The sequence below is a fragment of the Diabrotica virgifera genome, chromosome 8 (genome assembly GCF_917563875.1).
Source record: "Diabrotica virgifera virgifera chromosome 8, PGI_DIABVI_V3a".
Lineage (NCBI taxonomy): Eukaryota > Metazoa > Arthropoda > Insecta > Coleoptera > Chrysomelidae > Diabrotica > Diabrotica virgifera.
Window position 1 is genome coordinate 60010712 of NC_065450.1, and position 25976 is coordinate 60036687.

The 25976-nt window shown below is 35.0% G+C and overlaps 1 protein-coding gene across 1 annotated transcript in view; it reads right to left on the minus strand.

Annotated features, from left to right (window-relative positions):
• Positions 1-4135: 4135 nt before the first annotated feature.
• LOC126890386 (uncharacterized) overlaps positions 4136-25976 on the minus strand; it is a 28654-nt gene continuing 6813 nt past the window's right edge. Inside the window, exons 2-3 of the mRNA XM_050659280.1 lie at positions 9219-9434; positions 4136-5042 (exon numbers count right to left, since the gene is read on the minus strand). Coding sequence (XP_050515237.1) covers positions 4772-5042; positions 9219-9434 — 487 coding nt within the window. The 3' untranslated portion in view covers positions 4136-4771. The remainder of the gene's footprint in view (positions 5043-9218; positions 9435-25976) is intronic.

Consider the following 25976-nt stretch of genomic DNA (forward strand, 5'->3'; position numbering starts at 1 on the left):
AACTGACAAGAGACAAGAGTACCCGTAGGGCTCGAGTGACTATTGCGGAATGGAAACAAGTTTAAGAAATAAATTGGGGTATTATTTTCTTATTTATTCTTACTATCGTGTGATATTCGTAAGATTATTTTTTAATATGTACTTACATACAAAATTTAAGTCTTTGTACCTAAATAAACACTTAGTGACATTTTTATTGTGGGTTTACTTTAAAATCTTAAATAGGAGCCCCCTTTTTTATTGCAGATTTGGATTCATTACGTAAAAATAAGTAACTTTTATTTGAGACATTTTTTCGAATTATGGATAGATGGCGCTATAATCTTTATGGAAAAAGACTAAGTTTTCAATCTAATAGTACATAAAACAACACCAACAATGTTGCTCTATATCCTACCATACTGAAAACAATGGGAACCCTCTCTGGTTACACCTCCGAGGCTTCTACAATTTGCAAGCCATAACGGATGCTGAGACTAAGGAAGATGAGGAAATTTTAGAATTTGTAATTCACGTCCCGCCTGCTCAGCGCGGTAAAGTTCCAACGAGAATGGTTCCCTTCGTACTCCAATCAGAGTAAACATGTACCTTAATCAAAAATGAGTAACCAGCAGCACTCTCTGAACTAGAATATGACGCGGCTGTAGTTTCGTGTTGCAACGAAATTGAAAATGGTTAATCATTTTTGGCTTTATGCAAAAGTTAACTTAACTTTTTTTGGTTTTAAGACCTACTCTTCACAACCCAATCAATAGGTCCCCATAACGCTCGAAACTGCAAATTTAGTATACTTTCCTCCCCTACTATTATTATCTTGTGTCAACCGCCATTTTAATAGCCTCATTAATTAAAGGTAAAACTCTTTATTATAAATTATCTTTTTATATATTCACTAATAAGCCTTCATCTTTCCGAAGCTGTTAACAAAACACGAATAATTATGCATTTTTATTCTGAGTGCGGACAAGAATTGACTAAATAAAATCTTTTTACCGACATTGTGCAATCTGAGTACAATCAGTTATGTAGTGAATCATTTACACGACCTCAATTTAGCTTTCACTAGCCACATGTTTAAGTAGGTATGTACATAAAAAACATCCATGACATAAATGTCTTTATTTATTGAATTTGTATCAAATATTAATAATTAGTTTGATTATTTCTTTCTAAGCTTTAAATTGATTAGTGATAGATGACAACTGACAGTGCATGAAGGATTACACCATTTCAGTCAAGAAATGTACGAAGTACTTTTATGTTATATTAAAGGTAATTAAATACAAAGTGTCGCAGATTACAACGTGATTGATACAGTATCTACGTTGGCACACTTCTTCTTCTGTACGTTCCATCTTCTATCGAAGGTTGGAAATCATCATGGCAATGCGGACCCTGTTGACTGCTGCTCTAAATAGCTCAGCACTACTGCTCTAAATAGCTCAGCACTACTGCTTTCGAACCATTCACGTAAGTTCTTAAGCCAGGATGTTCTTCGTCTTCCAACATTTCGCTTTCCTCGGATTTTGCTTGCATAATAAGTTGTAATAATGAGTATTTTTGCCCTCTCATCACATGTCCCAAAAGTACTCGAGTTTTCGTCTTTTGATAGTTAATATTATTTCCGCTTTAATTTCTATCCTTCTAGTTGTTACTTCCACGTATGACATTCTTTGAATCCATGATATTCGTAGGATTCTTCTGTAACACCAAAATTCAGAGGCGGCCAACTTATTCAGATGGACTTGTTTTAATGTCCACGCTTTCAAGCCATAAAGAAGAGTAGAAAACACGTAACACCAAAGCATCCTTAGGCGTAGTTCTAACCTTATATCCCTACAACAAAGAAACTTTTTAAGTTTAATGAATGATGCACGTGCTATTTAAATACGTGTCTTAATTTCTTTTGGTTTGGTCTACATTTGATATTATCCATGTTCCTAAGTATTTGTAGTTATCGACACTCTCAATTACAGTATCTTCAATAGTCAAATGGATGTTTGCGTGTTCTGATTCAGTCATGATCATGCATTTAGTTTAATGCATTTAGTCTTTAATTTCATCTTCAGTCCGTACTCCTGACAGCGTTTTTAAGGCGTTGCATTACGTCTGTAAATCATTGTTGTTATCCGTTATTATTACTGTATCGTCTGCAAAACGTAAGTGGTTCCAAACTTCCCCATTGAAGCGCTTCTTGAAATACCGCTTCTTTGTAAACACTGAAGAGTAATGGGGACAGCACGCAACCCTGACGGACTCCTCTCTGTATTGTGATATCTTGGATGTCCTGGTTGTCATCTCTTACCTTGGCAGGTCGATTCCAATATAGGATTAGATATAATTTTCACGACTGTCAAAATTTTTTGCTTTTTAATATATCTAGAAGTTTTTTATGTTGAACTTTATCAAATGCCTTTTCAAAGTCTACAAAACATAAGTACATGTCCTGATTCATGTCCATGCATCTCTGGGCCAGCACATTCAAGCCGAACAAAGCATCTCTTGTGCTCATACCATTTGTAAAGCCAAATTATGTGTCACTAATATCATATTCAAGAGTTTTAACAATTCTGGTGTTTATTATTTTCAAAAATGTTTTAAGTGTGTGACTCATTAAATATATTGTTCTGTGATCTAAGCAGGTTGTTGCACTTGACTTTTTGGGAATTGCTACAAAGGTCGATTGCAGCCATTGTCTGGGGATTGTGGCAGTCTGGTATATTAGATTAAAGAATTCAACCATTACACACTGGTGATCTCTATCTATCTAATTAGCCTTCTTCGGCCCATCTTTGGATCTTTGGATAAGCCTTCCCAATCCTTTTCCATACTTCTCTGTCTGTCGCTACAATTATCCACCTAAAGCCCACGTGCTTCTTGATATCATCTGTCAACCTCATTTGGGGCTTTCCTCTGCTTCGTTTATATTCCCACGGTCTCCAATTTATAAGCATTTTGTTCCAATGGTCTTCTTTTTATCTTATATTGTATCCGGCAAATCTCCATTTCAATTTGCAACTTCTTGTCTAACATCCGTAACTTTTATTTTCTTTCTTATCCACTCGTTTCTCTTTTTATCCATTAGTATATTCCATTAGGAAATTCACTGAGAGATCGAAAGAGGAGTGAAGATATCAGAAGACAATGTAACGTACAGTGTATAAACGAATGGACAATAAATAAAAAAAGGGAATGGAACAACTACATGACCAGAATAGGGGAGACACGTGTAGTCAAAATAGCAAGAGATAAATCACCCATCGGTAGAAGAAGTATCGGCCGACCGCGCAAAAGATGGAGTGACAACCTTCCATAGAGGTATCAATCCGCCAATTAACAAGCAGAATTGCTTACAAAGAGGAAGAAGAAGAAGTTTTATGTGCAACATTTGTCTTTCCATTGCTCTTTGCATTTTTATGATTTTGTCCATGTTTTTTCTTTTGTAAACGTCCACGTTTGGGAACCATAAGTGAGAACAGGGAGTACGCATTGATTGTATACCTTGGTCACAGTATAAAGAAGGACAGTAGAACCACTCTCCGAAAAATTGGAAGTAAAATCTTTAGTCGCGCATGACAACCGCGCAATGTTCCCAGTCGCTTTTGTCCCACTCTCGCATTGCTAGTGGTATAGAAACGTACGGGTTTTAACAGGGAAAACCCGCATCCACCACTGGTGAATTACCAATTGCGTACTGCCGGTATTACTTCTTGAGATCAAAGTGCCGATATGGAAGAGGTTTTACTGTCCCTCTTTATACTGTGCCTTGGTCTTAAGATGTTGTAGATATCTTTTGTTTTTAAGGATGTAGCTTAGTTTGCCAACTGCCGCCTATGCCAGACTAACTCGTCTTTTGACCTTTGAGGTTTGGTTATAAATAAAAAAATAAAAAAAAAAATAAATAATGGTTCAAGGGTTGTCCACAAATTTTGATACATTTTTCTTCCCATTCTAATCTTTTAAAAATATCTTCCAGAGCCTGATTGTAAAGTTTCGGTGATATTGTGTCACTCTGTCTCACGCCTCCATTTATTTGTATTGCTTTTGTTCCTTCGTATACTTTAATTATTGTTATTTTGTCTTCCTTATAATATGTATAACAAAAACATTAAGTAAGTAGTACCTAAGTTATAAGAAATTTTTTATTACAAAATTCTCTTTATACAACCAAAAATCCTAAATTAACCATATATAATAATATAATTAAGAATGTGAATTTTTATGAACTATGAGCTGAAGTTTATTAAAAAATATATCAACATTACATTTTGTGTTTTATAGCAGGCTCGGAAATCGGCTAGAAAATTTAAAATGAATATAACAAAATTCAGTTTGACAACACTGTGTGAATACCAAGTCTTCTCGAATATCAACAGAACCGTAGTTTAATCCAGACAAATTAATAAATTTGTTTACCAATAAAAATATGATGTTTAACCCAATATTGTTTCAAATTTGATGTGCAAAATAATTTTGAATTCGGTTCCGCTAACGATCTTGCTTTTTTTGTTCTTAAAAGTAGAAAAAAGTTTAATTTCTCCTGCTTAATATTTATCGTCTAATTATTTTAACAGTACCTACTAATATGCAAGTGTTTGCTGTAAGTTATAAAATGACTAATTTACAATGATTAACGGGATGTTATAATATCCGCATGTGATTATCTTTAAGGCGACTACTTGGATTTCTTGAACATTTTTACCAAACATTGATACCACCACTCTGTTGCGCATTCTGGCCGATTTCCGTTTCTACTATACACAATTGTTATTTAGAGTAATAACGGCTCTGTAGGACGCTGTACAGTTTCTCTTGTATTATCTTCTATTGGAGTAGTAGAACTTTCAAGGGTAGGTGTCGGTGTTTGTATTTTATCTGTAGCGTTTAATTTCCACAAAATGCCACCAGACTGACCAGATTTACTGTCGCTTGAGTTATTTGTACCTCCATTTGAATGAAGTGCAGACATCTGAGGAACAGCTACTGTTGACGTGGGAAGAATTTCAAGAATCGGAATGGTCGAAGGTGCTTGAATTTCACATCTGCAAAATATCAGAACAAAATTATACTCAATATTCGTATTAGAAACATGTTGTACACTATAATAATATTCACACATGTGCCTAAGTTTAAGAGGGCCTTAACGTAAACAAAACAAAAACCCTGGGTATCAGTAAGAGGGGTAAAGTCGTAACAAGGATCCAGATAAAAATTGAAGATATTGAACGAGTGGACAAAATTAAATACTTAGTAGTGTGGATTACGGAATAGCAGCCTTTTTGAAGATGACGAAAGGAAAGTAACCAAACACTCAATCTGCAAGTCCGATGCCGGATGGTAAACTGTTTTATCCACATCCACTCTATTCTCCTTTACGCTGCCGGAGCTTGAACTGTTACTTACTTGCTTAGCCCTAAGCCTTTCTACCTTTAGGTGTAAGGCTGGTGGAGTTGAGTTTGGCATTGTAGTCTCTATGCTTTCCGATCTTGCGTTAGGTTTCTTGTACTTTCCAATGTCAATCCCTTCTTCTCGACTTCTTTCCTGATTTCATCTACCCACATAACTCTTGGTCTTTCTCTTTTGTTTTTACCCTGCACTCTCGTTTCGAACACTCGTTTTGTTAACCTCTCGTTCGACATTCTACACACAAGCCCGAATCATCTAAGTTGTCCCTCCACTATTTTTTCATTAATTGGTTCTAGTTTTAGGTTTTGTCTAATTGATTCGTTTCGTATTTTGTCTGTCCTCTTTCTGTTTGCTATTTTCCTCAGGAACCTCATTTCCATAGCATTGACTCTGGATTTTTGTCTCCCCGCCAATGCCCATGTCTCGCTGCTATACATGATTGTTGGTCTAACTACTGATTTAACGACTGCCGTTTTTACTTTCTCCGGTGTCTCTTTTTTCCCCAAAAATGTTGTTTTCATAGCCTTAAATAAGCTTTCTGTTCGTCCCATTCTCTCGTTTATTTCCATGTCTTGTTTACCATTTGATTCGATTATTACTCCTAGGTATTTAAAATATTCCACTTGCTCTAGTTGTTTCCCGTCTAATTCTATTGCGTGTGTCTTCCTCGTATTTGAAATTGTCATTGTTTTTGTTTTCTCTGTATTAATTTTCATATCTATGTTTGATAGTTCTTCTTCTAGGAGTTCAAGATTGTTCTGTAAGTATTCTGTTTCTGCTATCAATACCATGTCGTCTGCAAATATTAGCTCCGATAGTTGAGTCCGTTTCATTTGCCAGTATCCTAATGTTAGTTTTCTCATTCTTCTCTTGGCTTTCTTTATCGCTTCATCCAGTACCACTGAGAATAGCAGTGGATTCAGCACGCATCCCTGTTTAACGCCTTGACTTGTAGTAAATTCTCTGGATTCCTCGTTATTGGCTCTTACTGTATTTGTATTATTTTTGTACATATCTTTTATTACTTTTATTATGTGTCTGTCGACTCCCCTTTCTTTTAGTGTCTTCCATACGCCCTTTCTTCGGATTCTGTCAAACGCCTTTTCCAGGTCAATGAAGCACATATGTATCTCTATTCTTATTTTTAGGGTGCCTGTCCGTTCCGAACGTTGGCGATCATTTTGGCTATGATGACTTTGTTAGGTTGCTATACGGAATAGTTAGCTATACGGAATAGTGTCTTTCTATACCATGCTCTCAGGTTAGCAAGCCAGGATATTCTTCTTCATCCTGGGACCCTCTTCCCTTCAATTTTACCTTGTAAAATGCACTAGAGTAGCTCGTATTTGCCTCGTATCACATACAGATTTACTCCAGTTATGTTTTGCTTGCCGATGATCATTAGCTTGGTTTTGCTGGTGTTTATATCTAGTACGTATGTTCTACTGGTTTCAGTTATTTTATTCATTAAGTTTTGCAGCCCTTCTATGGTATTGGAAAACACTATTGTATCATCTGCATATCGCAGGTTACTGAGCTTGGTTGACTCCATTTATTGAGATGCCTTCATCAATATCTTTTAGAGCCTCTTCAAAAATGTGCTCTAATTACAGATTGAATATCAGCGGTGAAATTATGCATCCCTGTCTCATTCCCCTTAAGATTTTGACCTGATCTGTATATTCTCCATCTATTCGGAGCACTGCTGATTGTATCCAATACAGGTTAGCTATTATTTTCAGGTCTCTTCCGTTAATCCCTGTCCTCTTCAGCACGTCCATCATTTGTTCATGTCGGACTCTATCGAAAGCCTTTTTGTAGTCAATCAGGCATGTAAAAACATCACAGCTGACATCTCTACATTACTGAAACAACACCTGCACGCTAAATAGAGCCTCCCTCGTACCAACGGCGTTCACAAATCCAAACTGATTGGGCGCAATTTGTTCTTCGCATTTTCGGTAAATTCTATTATGGATGACTTTTAAAAACAGCTTGAGAAGATGGCTCATTATAATTCTCTGAAGGTAATCAAGCTCTTACTGAAGCTAATCAAGATCTTCTTGATTACTTTCTCACTTACTTATCTTAATGTGAATATTAGGTCTTCCGTGCCTCTGTCCTTCCTGAATCCACACTTTGTGTCTTCCATAGTTGTTTCTATTTGGCTTTTTATTCTTGTCTCTATTATTCTTGCGCATACCTTCCCAGAGATACTTGATATGGTGATACCGCGGTAATTATTACAGTTTCTCTTGTCCCCCTTTTTGTGTATTGATAAATATAATGTCTTTCTTCCAGTCCTTTGGTAATTCTGCGGTATTTATGATATCATTCATTAGTTCTTTCATGCTATCCATTCCCTCTGTCTCCATGAATGTTATCAATTCCGGGGTGACATGATCCTTGCCTGGTGCTTTGCCCAATTTTACTCTTTCTATTGCTTTCTCTAATTCCTCTCTTGTTATGGATTCCACTTGTTGTTCTTCATTCCTTGTTTGTATCTCCCCTATGTTGTCCGTGTCTGCATGAATTAGCTCTTTGAAATGTTCTCTCTATCTTTCCATTCTTTGTTTTTCTTCTGTTAGTAATTTCCATTCTTGTCTTTTATATTCGGCATCGTGTGCTCTTTCTTTTGTCTGAGTTGTTTTAATGCGCCGTAGAAGACTTTTTGAACTGTTAATGTTGACTTAATGAGAAAGCTGGCTTTTGAAATGTGACTTTTTAGGAAAATTTTTAAAGTACCGTGGATATATCATAATTATTACGAACAAAATGGTGTTGCACAGAATGGGAAGAGACAGAGAACTTTTGACCACAATTAAAAGGAGAAATAGTAGATACTACAGTAGGAGAAATAGTAGATAGACTTGATAGTAGAGGGCCAGCAGATCGAAAGAGTAAAAAAGTACACTTACCTAGGAACACTTATAACAGAAAATAACGACTACACGGCAGAAATAAAAGTCAGAATCGAAAAAGCACGTTCTAATTTTATAAAAATGAAAAAGGTCCTATGTAGCAAATATTTAACATTAGCTCTTAAAGTACGCCTAACAAAATGTTACGTCTACAGTGTTCTATACTATGGAGTGGAATCATGGACGTTAAATGTAGAGACAATGAGACGACTTAACGCCTTTGAAATGTGGACCTATAGAAAAATTATGAGGGTTTCCTGGGTAGATAGAGTTACAAACAATGAAGTACTGAGAAGAATAGGTAAAGAAAAGGAAGTTGAACTTACAATTAAAGAAAAGAAGCTACAGTATCTCGGACATGTGATGCGGGGCGAGAAGTATGGCATCCTACGACTCATAATGCAGGGAAAGATAGATGGCAGAAGAAGCATCGGAAGAAGACGAATTTCATGGTTGAAGAACCTGAGAGAGTGGTTTGGATGCAGCTCGAAACAACTGTTTAGAGCTACTGCCTCAAAAATTAAAATAGCTATGATGATTGCCAACCTCCGTAGCGGAGATGGCACCTGAAGAAGAAAAGGAGAAAAACTTGCAATGGTTAGGTATAATTATAGATTATAGCCAACCTTCATTAGTGCAGTCGGTACTAGAACAAGAATATAATTTACAAGAAACTAGTAAATACTACATTAAAATTATATTTTACTAAGGACAGTCATCAGATCAGTTCAGTAAAACTCATTTATCTGCTACCGCGAAGAGAAGACACGGCAGACGTTCGTTCGTTCGTTTGTTCGTTCATTGATGCGATGAGGTGAGCTTGAGGGTTTTAGTTAAATCTGTTAGACTATACTTATAATATGAGAATAATATTTATATCAGAGATCTCACCTGTCTATGTCGTTGGGGAGTTTTAGAGGCCTACATCCTTTGACAGCGTATGTTACAGCAACTCGAGGGTCCTGAACAATGGCGGTTTGCAATTCGATTTCGGTAACTGTTACTGTCGGTTGGTAAATACCTAAATATTCACCCCATCCTAATTGTGTGGTTTCAGTTTTATCAGATCGGGCACGAAATGGAGAACTTTTGTTGTTGAAATATTCTCTAAAATATACAAAAAACAATCATAATTGAGTGTTATTGTTTAGAAAGTTAATTAGGGTGCTACCCTAATGCGGTCTACCGTCGTCTTTTTGCTGTAGCTTGCGGTCTACCGAGGGATGCGATGTATAACCTGTATTATATTACACAACAATAAAAAACCGCTAAACGCCGTAAAAATGAGTAGAGTTCCACAAGTTTGACTTGAATGTTTGAACTTGACTTGAGTTTGACTTAATTTCAAGTCAAACTCAAGTCAATCCTTCTGACAAATAATTCAAGTCAAGTCAAACTGGTCAATCGTACAGGTTTGAAAATTCAAACTCTTTGTCAAACTAGTTTGAAAGAGTTTGAAAACTAATTTATTTAGTAGATATACTTTTTTGTCGAGATTGACATGTTAGTTGCCAATTAAGATAAAAAAATTTATAATACAATGAGTGCCACATAAAAATATCTTGATACAGGAAGCGATTATAATCAAAATAGGGTAAATTTTTTGAAAATGATTTCTGTATGCTTAGAATTGCTTGCTGGCAAGTTTTGTTTTATCGATATAACTTTTTTATATGAGTGTTACTAGATTAAAACAAAGAATTCGTTGGATAGTTTTTTTATCATACCAAGTGTAATTTAATCTACTTTGGAAGCTTTTAAGTATTACGTAACGCAAGTTGGGGGGAGGGGGGCCATGTAAAACGTTACGGCGCGTTATACGGGGGGGGAGGGGGTTCGAAGAGCGCGTTACGTAACATTGTTTTTTTAACTTAAATAAAAAAACTACGGAATCACAATCTCCCAACTTTTCAACTTTCGTTTATATTTTACATAGAACCCCTGGATTGTATTATATTGCCCCCCTCACGCTCCGCTCATGTTACAATAGGACAATAGTATTCAAGTGAAAAAATCTTAAAATTTGTATTAACCAGATCACGCACAGTAACACGTGTTTGCAATAAATAATACCTTTAAATACCTAATACATAATAATACCTTTCTTCACAACAAAAGATGAAATGATACAGATGGGATAGAGAGATTGTAAGAGCTTCAAAAATTGCGTTTCGTAATACTTTAACAAAACAAACTTACTTTAACTTCAACAAAAATTTTTGAAGGAACAACAAAATATTATATTTTTGATAGAGTAGGTTTAATGAATTTTTTGCGACTTTGAATGTCGTCTTAAAGAATTAGTTCACTATTTGTCATTTTATAACGCTGTTCTTTATTTTTACATAATACAAGTATGCAGATTTTCTCTCTTAATTTTTGCACTGGGAATATCTTCAAAATCAGACTCAATTTGATCTGGTACTTATTCTGAGCCGAAAAATATTCAGGTTCAGATATTATTTCACAAAGCACACACTTCAAAACGAACGTAATAAATAAGCCAAGCATATACTTTATACTTCTTAACAATATGAACTACAAACTAATTTGCGGAGTAGCAGATTCACACTTATCCAAATAAGTCAAAACAAAAGTAGGTACGCTCTCAATTAGAATTGGAAATAAACACGTTGCGCAATATGTTAATATTCAAACTTCAAACTGTTTGAAGAAGTTTGATTTCAAGTCAAACCTAAAGATATTGAAATCAAGTCAAGTCAAACTTTTTTACACAAAAAGTTTGGTTTTCAAGTCAAGTCAAGTTTGTTGAATAAAATCAAACTAGTTTAACCTGATGCATCTCTAAAAATGAGTGTCACACAGAATATTCCAGCTACAAAGGAGCTGATATGAATTTTGATGGAAAATAAAATTCTAGTTTTATTTCAAACGATTTTTCCATAATATTTGCTAAATATAAAGTAAAACGAGACACAACTAAAAAGGGTAACTTAACTTTGATACAGTTTGCCTTTTGAAGCCCTTTTGTGCAGATGTGTAACCAGGATGATCCTAAGGGGGGGGGTTACGTCTACTTGAAGGTCTCTGGGGGGTATGGAATAATAATGGTGTTAAGTGTAGAGAGCTCACAGTACATCCAAAATGGGGGGGGTTATAACCCCCAAAACCACCCCCTGGTTACGCCTATGCTTTTGTGGCATGTTTTACTTCAAATTTACAGTTTTTTATAAATTAAATGTAGGTATGAATTTGAATGTACTGTTTCTCGATTACACGTTAAGGTCGCTTTTGTCGCATTATCGCCCAATTAATGATCTCTGATTACGACACAACTTGTGATAGGGCAGTTTGAGTTCATATCACAGCCATCCCAATACGTTATTTTTATAGATTTTTTCTATCCGGAATAGATTGAAAAAATATTCGGATGGCTGGCAAATCAACTCCGATTGCCCGATCAAACTTATTGTCGTAACCACTACAACTAGACCATTTCGGCGATAATAGTTATAAACGTATTAAACTTTTGGAGCTCGATAACTTCTAAACGGCTTAATCGATTTTGATCACTAAACATAAGTTTGAAAGGTATTTACAAGTAGTGCCTGATGCTTCTAAGGTTAAATATGATAACTGAAAGTATTCCCATAGGAGATAGATTTGTTCATAAGTACTTATGAGGCCTATAACTTTTTACAGATATGAGTTATACGCTGTTAGACGAGTCTAGAGTTCTCCTACAAACGCTCAGTTATTCGCGCAATTCGCAGGTTGAAATTTTGAGTAATTGTCGAAAAACCAAAATTTTCAAAGTTAAATTTTTCAGTTTTTCGGTTATACTAAGCCTTGTGTATATCCGATTTCCTGTCTCTCGTTGAACCTAAGATACATAACCCAAAAAATATGCCGTGTTGAACCTACCCAGTTCTATAGCTGGCTTATGGGTGGTCAAAAGTCACAAACTATACCGGTTCTGAATCGGCCCTGCTTCTTTCTTGAAACAGATAAAAAATTTAGATCGGTGTAACTTTTCGACAGACATACATACATTTCCCATTTTTAAATAGAAATTGAGTCAAAATTTCTGAGCTCGGTAACTTTTGAATGGTACAACCGATTTTCAAAATTAGACATGCGTTGAAAATGTAATGATAAATACTATTCGAAGCCGCAGAGGTCGCACTAAAATTTTCGAAATTTTTGGGAGTTTTGGAGACAAGAACGAAAAACAGGCTCCAAATGGGGAGGGCTGTAAAACCCACACCATTGGACCAAAATGGATGGCTGACATATCGATTCGCTGGCCTGTTCCTAAACTTTAAGATGGGGTTTGGCCCATGTAGGGGATGTGCGCTACTGGCGAGAACTACCGTTCTCTGATATAGTCGGCAAAAAATCTTTACAAAGTGAATAAAACGCATAAATCAGAAGAATTATTACTTTAATTTTACAAATTAATACTTTGTCATATCAAGTTATTATTTTAGTTGGGAATAAGCGAATTTTGTGCCTTATTCTCAACTAAAACGTATTAATTTGTAATTTGTAAAATTAAAACAATAATAATTCTTCGATTTACGCGTTTTATTCATTTTGTAAAGAATGATTGTGCCAGCACGGTATCTACGTATAGATACCTGTGCGACTAATGTCAAACACCATAATCTTCTCTCAGAAGGGTTTGCACACAATAATGAAAAGCAACAAACCGTTTATAGGCAGAAAGTCTGTATTTATAAATGTTACAGTTCAAGTTGATTATCCAGTTGGAGTTGACTCCAACTAGTTGGAGTCAACTCTAACGGCTGGTTTCAGTAAAAGTTGATTATAAATATGTTACAGTTCAATTGATTATCCAGTTGGAGTTGACTCCAACTAGTTGGAGTCGACTCTAACGGCTGGTTTCAGTAAAAGTTGATTATAAATATAAAATGAAGATTTATATTCAACATTTACTAGTAAAAGTAGACTCCAACTAGGAAAAGTATACTCTTCCCAATGCCATTTAGTAAAAGTTGATTCTGATTCATACAAACAGCCGATTCTGGGAATTAAATGTTACTGAATATGTTCAAATTAGTCTAGGCTGTATCGTCGCCCCCGTTAGGTAAATTACTCCGATTCGAATTTTTTTCACAAACTTACTCAAAAAGAGGTCCTTATAACAAATCTACTGGGTGCCAGGCAGTACCTTGATCGATAAATTGTTTAAACAATTTTTTTAGACAAATTCACAAAAATAATTTTTTCACTTCGAACATTTTTTTTGAGATCATTTGGGTTAGTCTGAGCAAAAAAAGGTATTTTGTGATTTTTCTCTAAAATTGATTGTTGTCGAGTTATACGCGATTTAAAATTTGAAAAATGCGAAAATAACTCGGTTAAAATCCATTATTATGAAAGTCAGAAAGTGACCAAATCAAAGTTTATAGCCCCCTCTACAAGATCCAGCAGAAATTTTTGTCACTACATATTTTATTACTAAGCTTTATCTTTAATTATTAACAATGAGCGCTAAGTGCGTATTAGGCGGCCGTCAATGGTGAGTGCTAAAGATATGCACCATTCCGGCCGTCCAATGGTGAATCTCACTCGCACTTACATTGACGGCCGCCTCAATACACTATTAGCGCTCATTGTTGATAATTAAAAATAATATCTTATTAATGAAATAATGACAAAAATTTCTTCAGGATCTTATAGAGGTAGCTTTAATTTTTGATTTTTTTTAGTTTCTGACTTTCATAATATATAATATCGTATGGCGTTTTTGCCTTTCGGACAGTTCCGGTGCCAATTACATCTTTAACCCTGTTTCAAGCAACTAGTGTTGATGTACACTAGCCCAGGGGGACCGACGGCTTAACGTGCTCTCCGAGGCACGGTGAGACGGCTCGTGTCATTATTGGAAATGAAAATGGTTTGTCTTTGGCAGGATCGCAAATAATGATATGTACCACCAGTGGTACATGTACCACAGATTGAGAACTGCTGCTTTAGATAATATGAGATAGAGTAGATAAAAATTATTTTTGTAAATTTGGTTAACAAAAATTGGTTAAACAATTTTTCGACCGCGGTACCGCGTGACACCCTGTGTATTTATTATAGTTATAAGGATTGTTATACGGATGTATTTCTTTGAGTAAGTTTGTGCAAAATATCGAATCAGAATAATTTACCTAACGGGGGCGACGTTACAGACTATACTAATAAGTAGTTGAAACGGTCAAAACAAAGAAACGCACACTCATCAAAAATGCACTTGAGATTCTCGTATAATCAACATTTACTGAATCGATCCAAGAAGAGTCAACTCCAACTAGTAAAAGTTGATTTAAATTTTTAAAATCAACTTTTACTGCTCGTTTCAGTTGACTCCAACTAGTTGGAGTCAACTCTAACTGAGAATCAACTTGAACTGTAACAAATATAAAATGAAGATTTATATTCAACATTTACTAGTAAAAGTAGACTCCAACTAGGAAAAGTATGAAAAAGATTCTGGAAATTACATGTTACTGAATATGTTCAAATTAGTCTACACTGTATCGTCGCCCCCGTTAGGTAAATTACTCCGATTCGAATTTTTTGCACAAACTTACTCAAAAGGAGGTCCTTATAACAAATCTACTGGGTACCAGGCACTACTTGATCGATAAATTGTTTAAACATTTTTTTTTAGACAAATTCACAAAAATAATTTTTTCACTTCGAACAATTTTTGTTAGATCATTTGGGTTAGTCTGAGCAAAAAAATGTATTTTGTGATTTTTCTCTAAAATTGATTGTTGTCGAGTTATACGCGATTTAAAATTTGACAAATGCGAAAATAGCCACTTTCAAGGCTTCATATCTCGGTTAAAATCCATTATTAATATTATGAAAGTCAAAAAGTGACCAAATCAAAGTTTATAGCCCCCTCTACAAGATTCAGCAGAAATTTTTGTCACTACATATTTCATTACTAATCTTTATTTTTAATTGTTAACAATGAGCGCTAAGTGCGTATTAGGCGGCCGTCAATGGTGAGTGCTAAAGAGATACACCATTCCGGCCGTCCAATGGTGAATCTCACTCGCATTCGCATTGACGGCCGCCTCAATACACGCTTAGCGCTCATTGTTGATAATTAAAAATAATATCTTATTAATGAAATATTGACAAAAATTTCTTCAGGATCTTATAGAGGTAGCTTTAATTTTTGATTTTTTTTAGTTTATGACTTTCATAATATATAATATCGTATGGCATTTTTGCCTTTCGGACAGTTCCGGCGCCAATTACATCTTTAACCCTGTTTCAAGTAACTAGTGTCGATGTACACTAGCCCAGGGGGACCGACGGCTTAACGTGCTCTCTGAGGCACGGTGAGACACATTTTGCACACGGTGTCATTATTGAAAATGAAAATGGTTTGTCTTTGGCAGGACCGCAAATAATGGTATGTACCACCAGTGGTATATGTACCACAGATTGAGAATCGCTGCTTTACATAATATGAGATAGAGTAGCTAAAAATTATTTTTGTGAATTTGGTTAACAAAAATTGGTTAAACAATTTTTCGACCGCGGTACCGCGTGACACCCTGTGTATTTGTTATAAGGATTGTTATACGGATGTATTTCTTTGAGTAAGTTTGTGCAAAAAATGGAATCAGAATAATTTACCTAACGGGGGCGACGTTACAGGCTATACTAATAAGTAGTTGAAACGGTCAAAACAAAGAAACGCACACTCATCAAAAATGCACTTGCGGTTGCGATTCTCGTATAATCAACATTTACTGAATCGATCCAGGAAGAGTCAACTCCAACTAGTAAAAGTTGATTCAAATTTTTAAAATCAACTTTTACTGCTCGTTTCAGTTGGTGTTGACTCCAACTAGTTGGAGTCAACCAGTGGTGTAGTGGTAAAATTAGCTGTGCCGGAGCTATACCTCTACCGGAAAATTTTTGAAAATTAGCCTACTACCCAAATCGTGAGTTTTAAGGCCCTTTGGCAAATGTTTTGAAAAGTTTAATAATTAAACTAATTAATGATCTTTTAGAGTGATAGTAGTTACAGTAGGGCCTCCTACACATTCTCCTCCAAAGAATAATTTTAACTTTAAAATATGGTAAGACTTTCTTAAGGTAGATTATTACAGTTTGATACCTTAAAAACTGTTTTTAAGGTATCAAACCATAATAATCTACCTTAAAAACTCTATAATTTAAGTTGGAAGCTTTGCTGACAAAAATTAAAAAAACACTGGTGTAAGTTAGGCAAATATTGTAAATGACTAAGTTTTCATTTTCAGTAGTATTAATTTATTATTGTGAAAAAATACACCCACAAGTTACATTAGTATATATATTTGTATACACCCACAATCAGCTGAGCTGCAAGGTATTATTTTAGTGCAGTTTAACAGTTCTTGCAATCCATCAGGCACTTGTCGGCTGTTGTCCAAATAGTCTCTGTAGGCAGAGACAGCTTTGTTGACGTTCAATTTAAATCTCTTGCACAGTTGCTCTACTTGAGTTTGACCAAAACTTGGTGGAATGCAGGTTGGCCAATACTCAGGTTCTAATACTTTAAAAGAGTTTATAAGATCTTCATATTGGGCTTCCCCATCAAATGTGGTGACAAACATTCTTTGCTTTAGGTTATTTATAACACTAGAAATAAGTTGCTGTCCATTGAACGATACAATTTTTGGATTAGTTTTTAACACAACTGATGCAAAATTTCCTTCTTTTATGGCGATTTGTGCTTCCAGAACTTTCGTGCCTGGCTTCTCCTTTAAGTGCTCTAAATATCTTACGGATCTGTTTATCAGTTTGTCTGCATACACAATAGAAGTGTTTCTATTCTCTAAGCTCTCTGATAACAAAGCCAATTCAGCAAGAATGTCAAACATAAAGGCCAAGTTTAGTAGAAAACTCTGAGATGTTAGCCTATTTAATAAACCACTATATTTGCTTTTTTCAGTCGATGTTCTGTCAGGATCGTTTATGGCTTTAGAGAAATGGTTTGCCAAAGCTTGAAAGCCAAACCACACAGCCGAAACGGTACGAAAGCTACTGGCTACCCATCTTGTGCTCAACACTCTTCCGATTTTGTTCATCTGAATGTCAAGTTCTTGTGCACAGTCTTTTAACTCACGCTTGTTTTTTGGAGAGGCGCTGTACAGCGAGTACAGTTTGTCCATAAATATCTGGAAATGATTCACTCCGGCCACTTCGCTGACTGCGTCCCCAATAGCCAATTCCAATCTGTGATTTAAACAGTGCCAAACGATTATATCAGGGTACAAAGTTGAAAACCTCTTTGCCACTCCTGAGTGTTTCCCTAACATAACACTAGCCCCGTCACTTGTGAAAGAAACTAAGTTCTGTTTTAAATAACCATTGTCAAACCCATATTGTTCAAGGCACTTAAGTGTACTGTTAAAAACAGATTCGGCCCTTTGATCAGGAAGTTCAACTAGATCTAAGAACAAAATGTTAGGGGACTTTTCTTTACTTATTTCACACTTCAAATAAATTATGAGTACTGACTTTGAACTTATGCTGGTGGATTCATCAATAATGATAGAAATTTTCCCAGAAACTTCCTTAACCTTATTCAATATTCTTAACTTCATCTCTTTTGATATATGATCAATAATTTCTACAGCACTGTATCTTGAATGAAGGCCTACACCGATATCTACTCCATTTAGTTTTTGAAGTTCTAATAAACCGAAATGATCGTTATATGGTCGGTCGTTCTTAGCTATGTAGTAAGCTGACCTAAAAATAGCTTTAGTTGATTCCATGTGAGCTGTATTTGCAGAATCAACTAATTGCGTAATAGGATTTTTATGAGAGGATTCAACAATGGCCTGAGCAGTACTATGTGCTTTGGACTGTTTGTGCTCTATAATTTTTTTTCTAAGTGATTTGAGCTGGTTAGTTCGGTTTGAGCCGTAACAGCTAACTTGAAATGTGCGCCACTCATGACTTAAAGAAACGTGTTCTTTCTTAAAAGCACCCATAGTTGTGACTTCAAAACAAACTTTGCAGCCTAATTTACCTTCTTTGCAATCTATCCAAGGATAAGTTTCCTTCTTACGAGTCCACATCTCTTCTGTCCAAACGTCAGGCCATTTTGTTTCTTTTTCCTTATTCGTTGATGTGCTGGGTTCACTTATTTGTTCGTTTTTATTTAAAGAGTTTCCAATCGCTAATTCATCAACCGAAACAACATTGGATTTATCTTGCTTGGTTCCTTTAGGTAGGCCTAACGTGTTTAGTTCACGTTTCACCGACGCACTAAAAAATGAGGTTAAAGTTTTTTGTTTAGGTTTAGAGTTATCCATAGCGATACTACAGGTAGCTTATGTCAACAGATTTGGACGTTGGGCAAAGATAACACAACTATTAAAACTATTTCACCTCTTCCAGTAGGTATCCGCGACACGTAACGTAATAATTGGAGCAGAAACACTAAATTAATATTAATTAATTAATAGTGCACGTGCACTATGCAAAGCAGACGAGACGCAACTACAACTGAGCAGGATTAGCATGGCCGGGTGGGCTGGAGATGCGCAGTAGCTACGGAGTGGATTTCAGTGGTGGGGGAAGCGACTCCGGCGACTCAGTCTGTTGCCGCTCTCACTGCCGTGTGTATCGCTCCAGTCTACAGTGTACAGGGCCAGCTCGCTCCGCTACCGCTCCTCGGGCGGGGCGCGGGTGATCGGAGCGTCGAGTGAGCTAGAGAGAAATCGAGGGGGAGAGGCGAGAGATAAGAAGGACACAATATTTCAATATTGTTGTGGCTATTCCTCCTTCCGTGGTGGGGGGAGGGTTGTGGTGACACGGACACGGTAGTGCTGGGCGCGGACCGCTGAGATGTCTATCATGTCTATCCATCAACTATCCCGTCTGCCAGTCGCTCGCTCAACTTTTGCGCTTACAATTACGAACTACCTAATCGTAGCTGCGTATGCCTTAACTGATTAACCACGATAACTAACGTGTAAAAATTACTTAGTAAAGGACAAAACAATATTTTCTAAATAAAACAATTTCAGATCTATTTTTGTCCTATATAAAAAATTCGATTGAAAAAATCGTAGCCGGAGCGCCGCTCCCCCTTCAAAAGCTGTGCCGGAGCGACGCTCCGGCTCCACTACACCACTGGAGTCAACTCTAACTGAGAATCAACTTGAACTGTAACATAAATATTTTTTCCACCTACCTCTACCGAAAGTATACTTTTCCGGACCTGATTGTAGGGAGCAAAGTTGTACTTTTCCTCCCTAGGGAGGAAAATATTTTTCCTCCCTAGGGAGGAAAAGTAAAAGTGACGTCATGGTATTTCATTCATGAAATATAACTTATTGACGCCCTGTATAATATCTATTTTCTATTACGAAGTATCTATACATTTTAACGTTTATTTATAAAACATCCTGTATTTTGCAGAATGGTAAAAAACAGTAAATTGTTATTTTGATTTAACAATGTTTACATTAATAATTTGACTTATATTTGACAGTTGACAGTTATATTGTACCTACTCGTTGTTTTAGTTCTAATAAATTTTGTTGGTTAGTTCCATAAAGAAATTAAGTAAAAATGAAAAAATGACTTGTTATTTGAGGAAGGTGGAAAACCCATATGTATAACATGGGAGTAAAGTGCCTTTTCCTCCCTTGAATGATTACTGCCCTCCGCTACGCGTCGGGCAGTAAACTTCATTCTCGGGAGGAAAAGTTACACTTTCCTCCCTTGTTATACAAATAGCTATTTTCTACAAGAGTTTTGTTACATTTCATTATATTTCGCAAATCTTTCAGAAATTTTGATTGCGATCGGCAGATAGACCGCATCCTCGGGGTGGACCGCATACTATAGTGACACCTTAATTAGTTACATTATAAATATATTTTTCGTTTGTTATTAATTTGAAGCAATATAATTAATTTTAAATTATACAGTGTACATATTTAACTTACTCAGTGCCATCTACCGTGAGTATTCATAAATAGTCTCAAATACTTTTTACGTTCAACAGAAAACTACATTTCGTTTGTTATTTATGTATACAATTATAATATTGTCTTGGATAAGGAAGCTTCAAAATTATTACTATTTAAAATAAATGTAATAACAAATTAATTTTGTTCGCTTTTTTTTATACTTTTGTAATATTTTTTTTATATACATATACCAGAAACAATATTCAATTTGCGAACATTGTTTTCTACTTTGGGCGGTAGATGTCGGTGAATACAGAATACAAGATACATATTTGGAACAAATTTTGTTTTGTTCCATATTTTTATTCTAATTACAGCATACCCTAATAATATTTTTATTATAAATAGTAGAATATTACAATTATATTGCAAATTGCAATTAAAATTTTAATTATAATTAAAAATAGTTAATTAAAAATAATTATTGTTGATAAACGCTTTATGAAAATGAAAGGGTAAGTATATGATACCTATCCTTTTGAAAAATAAAATAGGTATAGGTTGTAGGGGAGAGTTAGGCACGTTCGGCCCCATAATTGTTTTTAGGTAGAAAAATACAAAAAATGTCTCATTATATTATTTAACTTGCAGACAAAAAAGGAAAATTTGTACTTTTGTCCATTTAGAAAGTAAAACAATTTTATTGAATATATTTTAGTTTTTTGTTAGTAAATAAAAAAATATAATTAACTACACTCTGGCTGATGCGATGCCACCAGCGGGGGCACAAGAAAAGTGCACAAAAGACAACAAGCCTATCTTTCTTATACAGGGTGTTAGTAAATAAGTATGAAACATTTTAAGGGCTAATTCTACATGAAAAAATAATGCCGATTTGCTCTATAAATATATGTCCGCAAATGCTTCGTTTGCGAGATACGGGGTGTTGAAATTTTTATTTCAAACTGCCAATTTATTTATTGCTCTAAAACCAGTTGAGGTACGAAAATAAAATTTGGTGAGTTTTAGGAGGTAGCTATTGCGCATTTTTTGACATACAATTAAGAATTTTGTATTCATCATTGGCGCGCATACGGGTAATAGTCTGAATTTTTTTAAAGAAAAAAATAGTACGCCACTGAGATATTTCAAATTAAAAAATATTTTTAAATTCCACGTTTAATTTTTGATAAAAAACCTGTCTTGTCTTTTTTCATATAATGCACGTTTTTATGAAGAAAAATAAAACATTTTGGCGCGTATTTTTCATTTCTTAATACATCATCAAGAACTATCCAATATAATAATACTAAACTACAACAATAACAGAAAATATTACTAATAAGATTTCAACTATGTACAAAGCTGCAGAAAATGTTTAAAATTATCTGCTTTACAGGTAACAGAAGAACTTTATATTCATCATTGGCGCGCGTACGGGTAATGGTCTGAATTTTTTGAAGAAAAAAATAGTCCGCCACTGAGATTTGTCAAACTGCAAATCATTTTTGAATTTCTCGTTCAATTTACGATAAAAAATCTTCCTTACCTTTTTTTCATACGAGGCGCCGTTTTTATACAAAAAAATAAAACATCTTAACGCTTACAAAGTATTCGAGGTAGTTTCCATATGCATAGAAACTTAGTTCAAATACTTTGTAAACGTTAAGATGTTTTATTTTTTTACATAAAATCGGCGCCGCATATGAAAAAAAGGCAAGAAAGATTTTTTGTCGTAAATTGAACCAGTAATTCAAAAATTATTTTTAATTTGACATATCTCAGTGGCGTACTATTTTTCTCTTAAAAAAATTCAGACCATTACCCGTACGCGCGCCGATGATGAATATAAAATTCTTCTATAACCTCTAAAGGAGGTCTTTTTTAACAATTGTTGTAGGTCTGCACATAGTTAAAATATTATTAGTAATATTTTCTGTTATTGTTCCAGTTTAGTATTATTATTGGATATTTCTGGATAATGTATTCAAAAAATGAAAAATACGCGTCAAGATGTTTTATTTTTCTGCATAAAAACGGTGCACCATATGAAAAAAAGGTAAGAAAGGTTTTTTATCATAAATTAGACGTGGAATTTAAAAATAATTTTTAATTCGAGATATCTCAGTGGCGTACTATCTTTTTCTTTAAAAAAATTCAGACCCTTACACGTAGGCGCGCCAATGATGAATACAAAATACTTAATTGTATGTCAAAAAATGCGTAATAACTACCTACTAAAACTCACCAAATTTCATTTTCATAGCTCAACTGGTCTTAGAGCAATAAATAAATTGGCAGTTTGAAATAAAAATTTTAACACCCCGTATCTCGGAAATTAAGCGTTTGCGGACATACGTTTATAAAGCAAACCGGCATTAATTTTGCATGTAGAATTACCCCTTAAAATGTTTCATACTTATTTACTAACACCCTGTATTTGTAAACTACGAAAAGGCGTTTGATTCTAAGATGTACTGGTACAGTTTGTGTCCGACTTCATGAAGATACCAAAAAGTTCCGGACAGAACGTGGAATTAGACAGGTTGATACCATCTCTCCGAAATTATTGTTTATAGCTGTAATCGAATATATGTTTAAGCGAATGGAACGAGAGAATAATATGAATGGATTATTAATATCTGATGTGATATGACTTGAAAAAGCTGCAAAAATGGTGGAAGTCTTGAAATGCTTTATGAAGTCTCAAAAACATATTATATTATGTCAACATGTCGTTGAGATCATAAAATTAACACCCCAACGACAAAATGTATGACCAATGTAGTCAGCGATAAAATTCAAATTGAAAACCATAGCTTAGACCAAGTACCTAATAGCTTAAAAATAACTAGTATGGGATTCGCCTGCTTGTTCATTGGCAGATTCATATCTGTATGGAAGGTTGTCCATCTTTTGCACGGTCAGCCGATATTTCTTCTACCGATTGGTGATATATCTCTGGCTATTTTGACCACACGATGTGGATCTGCTATCATCCACATGTGGAGATTCGCTTAGACCGAGATAATCATACAACTAAAATACAAAGAAGTATAGGTCTCACATGGGCTGCTTTGGTAGCTTGAGCAACATTTTCAAGTCTAATATTCCAGTTTGTTTAGAAGGCTTTTAACCAATGTGTTTTACCGGTTATTACATATGGTGGAGAAACACAAGGAACAATAAATGAAATACCAGTTATACAACACGCTAAGGAAAGATCAATGTTATTTATTATCGTCAGAGATAATGTAGGTACTAAACCTAGACATAAGAAGAAGAACAGCTAAATGGTCTTGAGCCGGACATGTTGCTAGATTGACGGATGACAGATGGACCAGACATATTATGAAATATCAACCAAGAGGCATATCGAAGCAGAAGAGGACCACCGACTAGATGAACGAATGATATAAAGCGCATCACCATAAATTAGAAGCTCAAGATAGACAAAAATTCGTATTTAATGTTAAGTTTAAGCTCGTTTTCTAAATCTTAATGTTCTGACGAAATGTCTTGACGAAAACAACACGTAAATATAATATGTTTTAACAGTATACATTATACATAATATAATAACTATGACTGGCTGAATGGCCAATTATTGCCGGAGTAAAATAAATTAAATATTATATCCAGTCTTTCGTTTTAATTTAATAAATAAAGAACAAAAAACAAGATTATTAGTCCATTGAAACGTTACATTTAGGGTTGCATTTCTTAGAGGAGTCAATTTTATTTTTTTAATGTGTAGGGGGGTTCAGTAGAAGCTTAAGTTAAAGTTTTTGGGGTCGCCACCATTGTCCCCCGGCCGCCATCTTGGAAAAAGGAGTGCAAACGGCTTTCGCACTGTATCTCCTAAACTAGCAACCCTACAGAAAATTTAATTACTCATAAAATGTAGAAAATTAAATTTTCTACAAAGTATTACTTTTTATCGACAAGTGACCAACAAAGAAGTTATAAACAAAAATAAGAGAAAATTTTGTAAGAAGTTTCCTTTTAGAGGTTATAACTTTTTTTCATTTCACAATAAAATAACATCATATAGTATTTTTACTACAAAAACGTTATTACGTAGGTCAAAATTTTTGACGTAAGAGAACTGTCAAAACATTAGAATGTGACTTTCATTATTGTCATGTTTATTATAAACATGGCAATAATGAAAAGTCACATTCTAATGTTTTCTCTTACGTCAAAAATTTTGACCTACGTAATAACGTTTTTGTAGTAAAAATACTATAGCAATTTTGTAGAGGATTTTTCAACGAACAATTTCCACTATAAAGTTATTTATTTTTATTTATTTATATAGGTTTTACAGCGCTCCAAACTTGACCAGATTCTCGAATTCTCATAGGAATACAATAAAAATAAAACCTTAGGCTTATTTATTATGACTTTAACATTGCTATGCTATTATTAAGCTATTTTTGACCCTTTTCCCCGCCACCTATGAGGTAGAGTCTGGAGGTGCGTTATTTGTGTGGTATCCCCAATAGGCCTAATCCACGGACAATTTCTAGACAAAATAATAGTATTTATTACTATATGTTGACGAGATCTATCAATAGAAAGATCTATCATGGTTATTATTTTTGCATTTTTTTCGATGGTCCAGGCTGCGTGTCAAGATCTGAATCAGTATCCGAGGTGATTTTTTGTGGTATAATGAGTTAGAGTTGGCGTCATTGTATGTAATTCATCTTCCAATTCATTTTCTTCAATATTTACTTTTGATATGTCCACAATGTTGCTGCAACTTTCACCACCACAATGGAGGCACACTGCTGAACATTTGAGGTCTGCTGTTCGGCAACCACATGCACTTCCAGTTTCCATTGCATTTGCAAAATATGAATTTATTAAGCTCGGGGGTACTGGAGGCTTGGAAGTTTGAATTGATATTCAAAATTTTCCATGCTTTTTGCAGCCCTAATCTTCTGGATCACAACGTTTACCGAGCCATGACTGAATCTGGTGATACACTCGGAGTCTGTGGAAACGGGCTGCATCTTGTGTTGGAGGAAGTGAGAAGAGATTAAATGCATTTTTTGTCACTGTTTTAGCGAATAGTTTGTATCTCAGGGTTTGCAGAGAATCGTCTTTATCTCCGCCATACAAAGAGACGAAAAACGTTCGCCGACAACAGTGAGTAAAGTAATAGAGGGGAACCGACTGCTAAGCCACCTAGGATAAATTATAATAATAAAAGTAATAGCAGGCAGATATTCAGTCCGGTACGGAAGAAGAATGATGTAAATGCAAATTTTGTCAGTTCCTGTTTACTGCGTAATTAACTTCTAAAATACTATATACAGATGATACAAAAACGACCGAACTGTAAAAATGTGCTGAGCCACTATAGGGTAGTTGCGTCGTTACTAAAATAAGCTCTACGTTAGATATTGATTCATATGCATAATGGCGCAACTGTAAATAGGGTTGAAAATGGAGCGATTAAATTAAGATAATGAAATTCGAACCAATATCGATGAAAATAAAAGCCATCGTTGTCAAAAAACAAACGCCATACCGATGTTCCTGGACGATTACTTCTTCATTTAATCCTTATTTTAAATATTTAAAAATCGTTTTTTGGATCTTCTGAAGAATTCTGCATTTTGCGGTTGCGCCATTCTTCTTCTGGACCGGCAAATTTGTCCTCAAACAACTTCTTGGGCCTTTTCTATAATATATGCTTAGGGTTCTAAGTTTTATA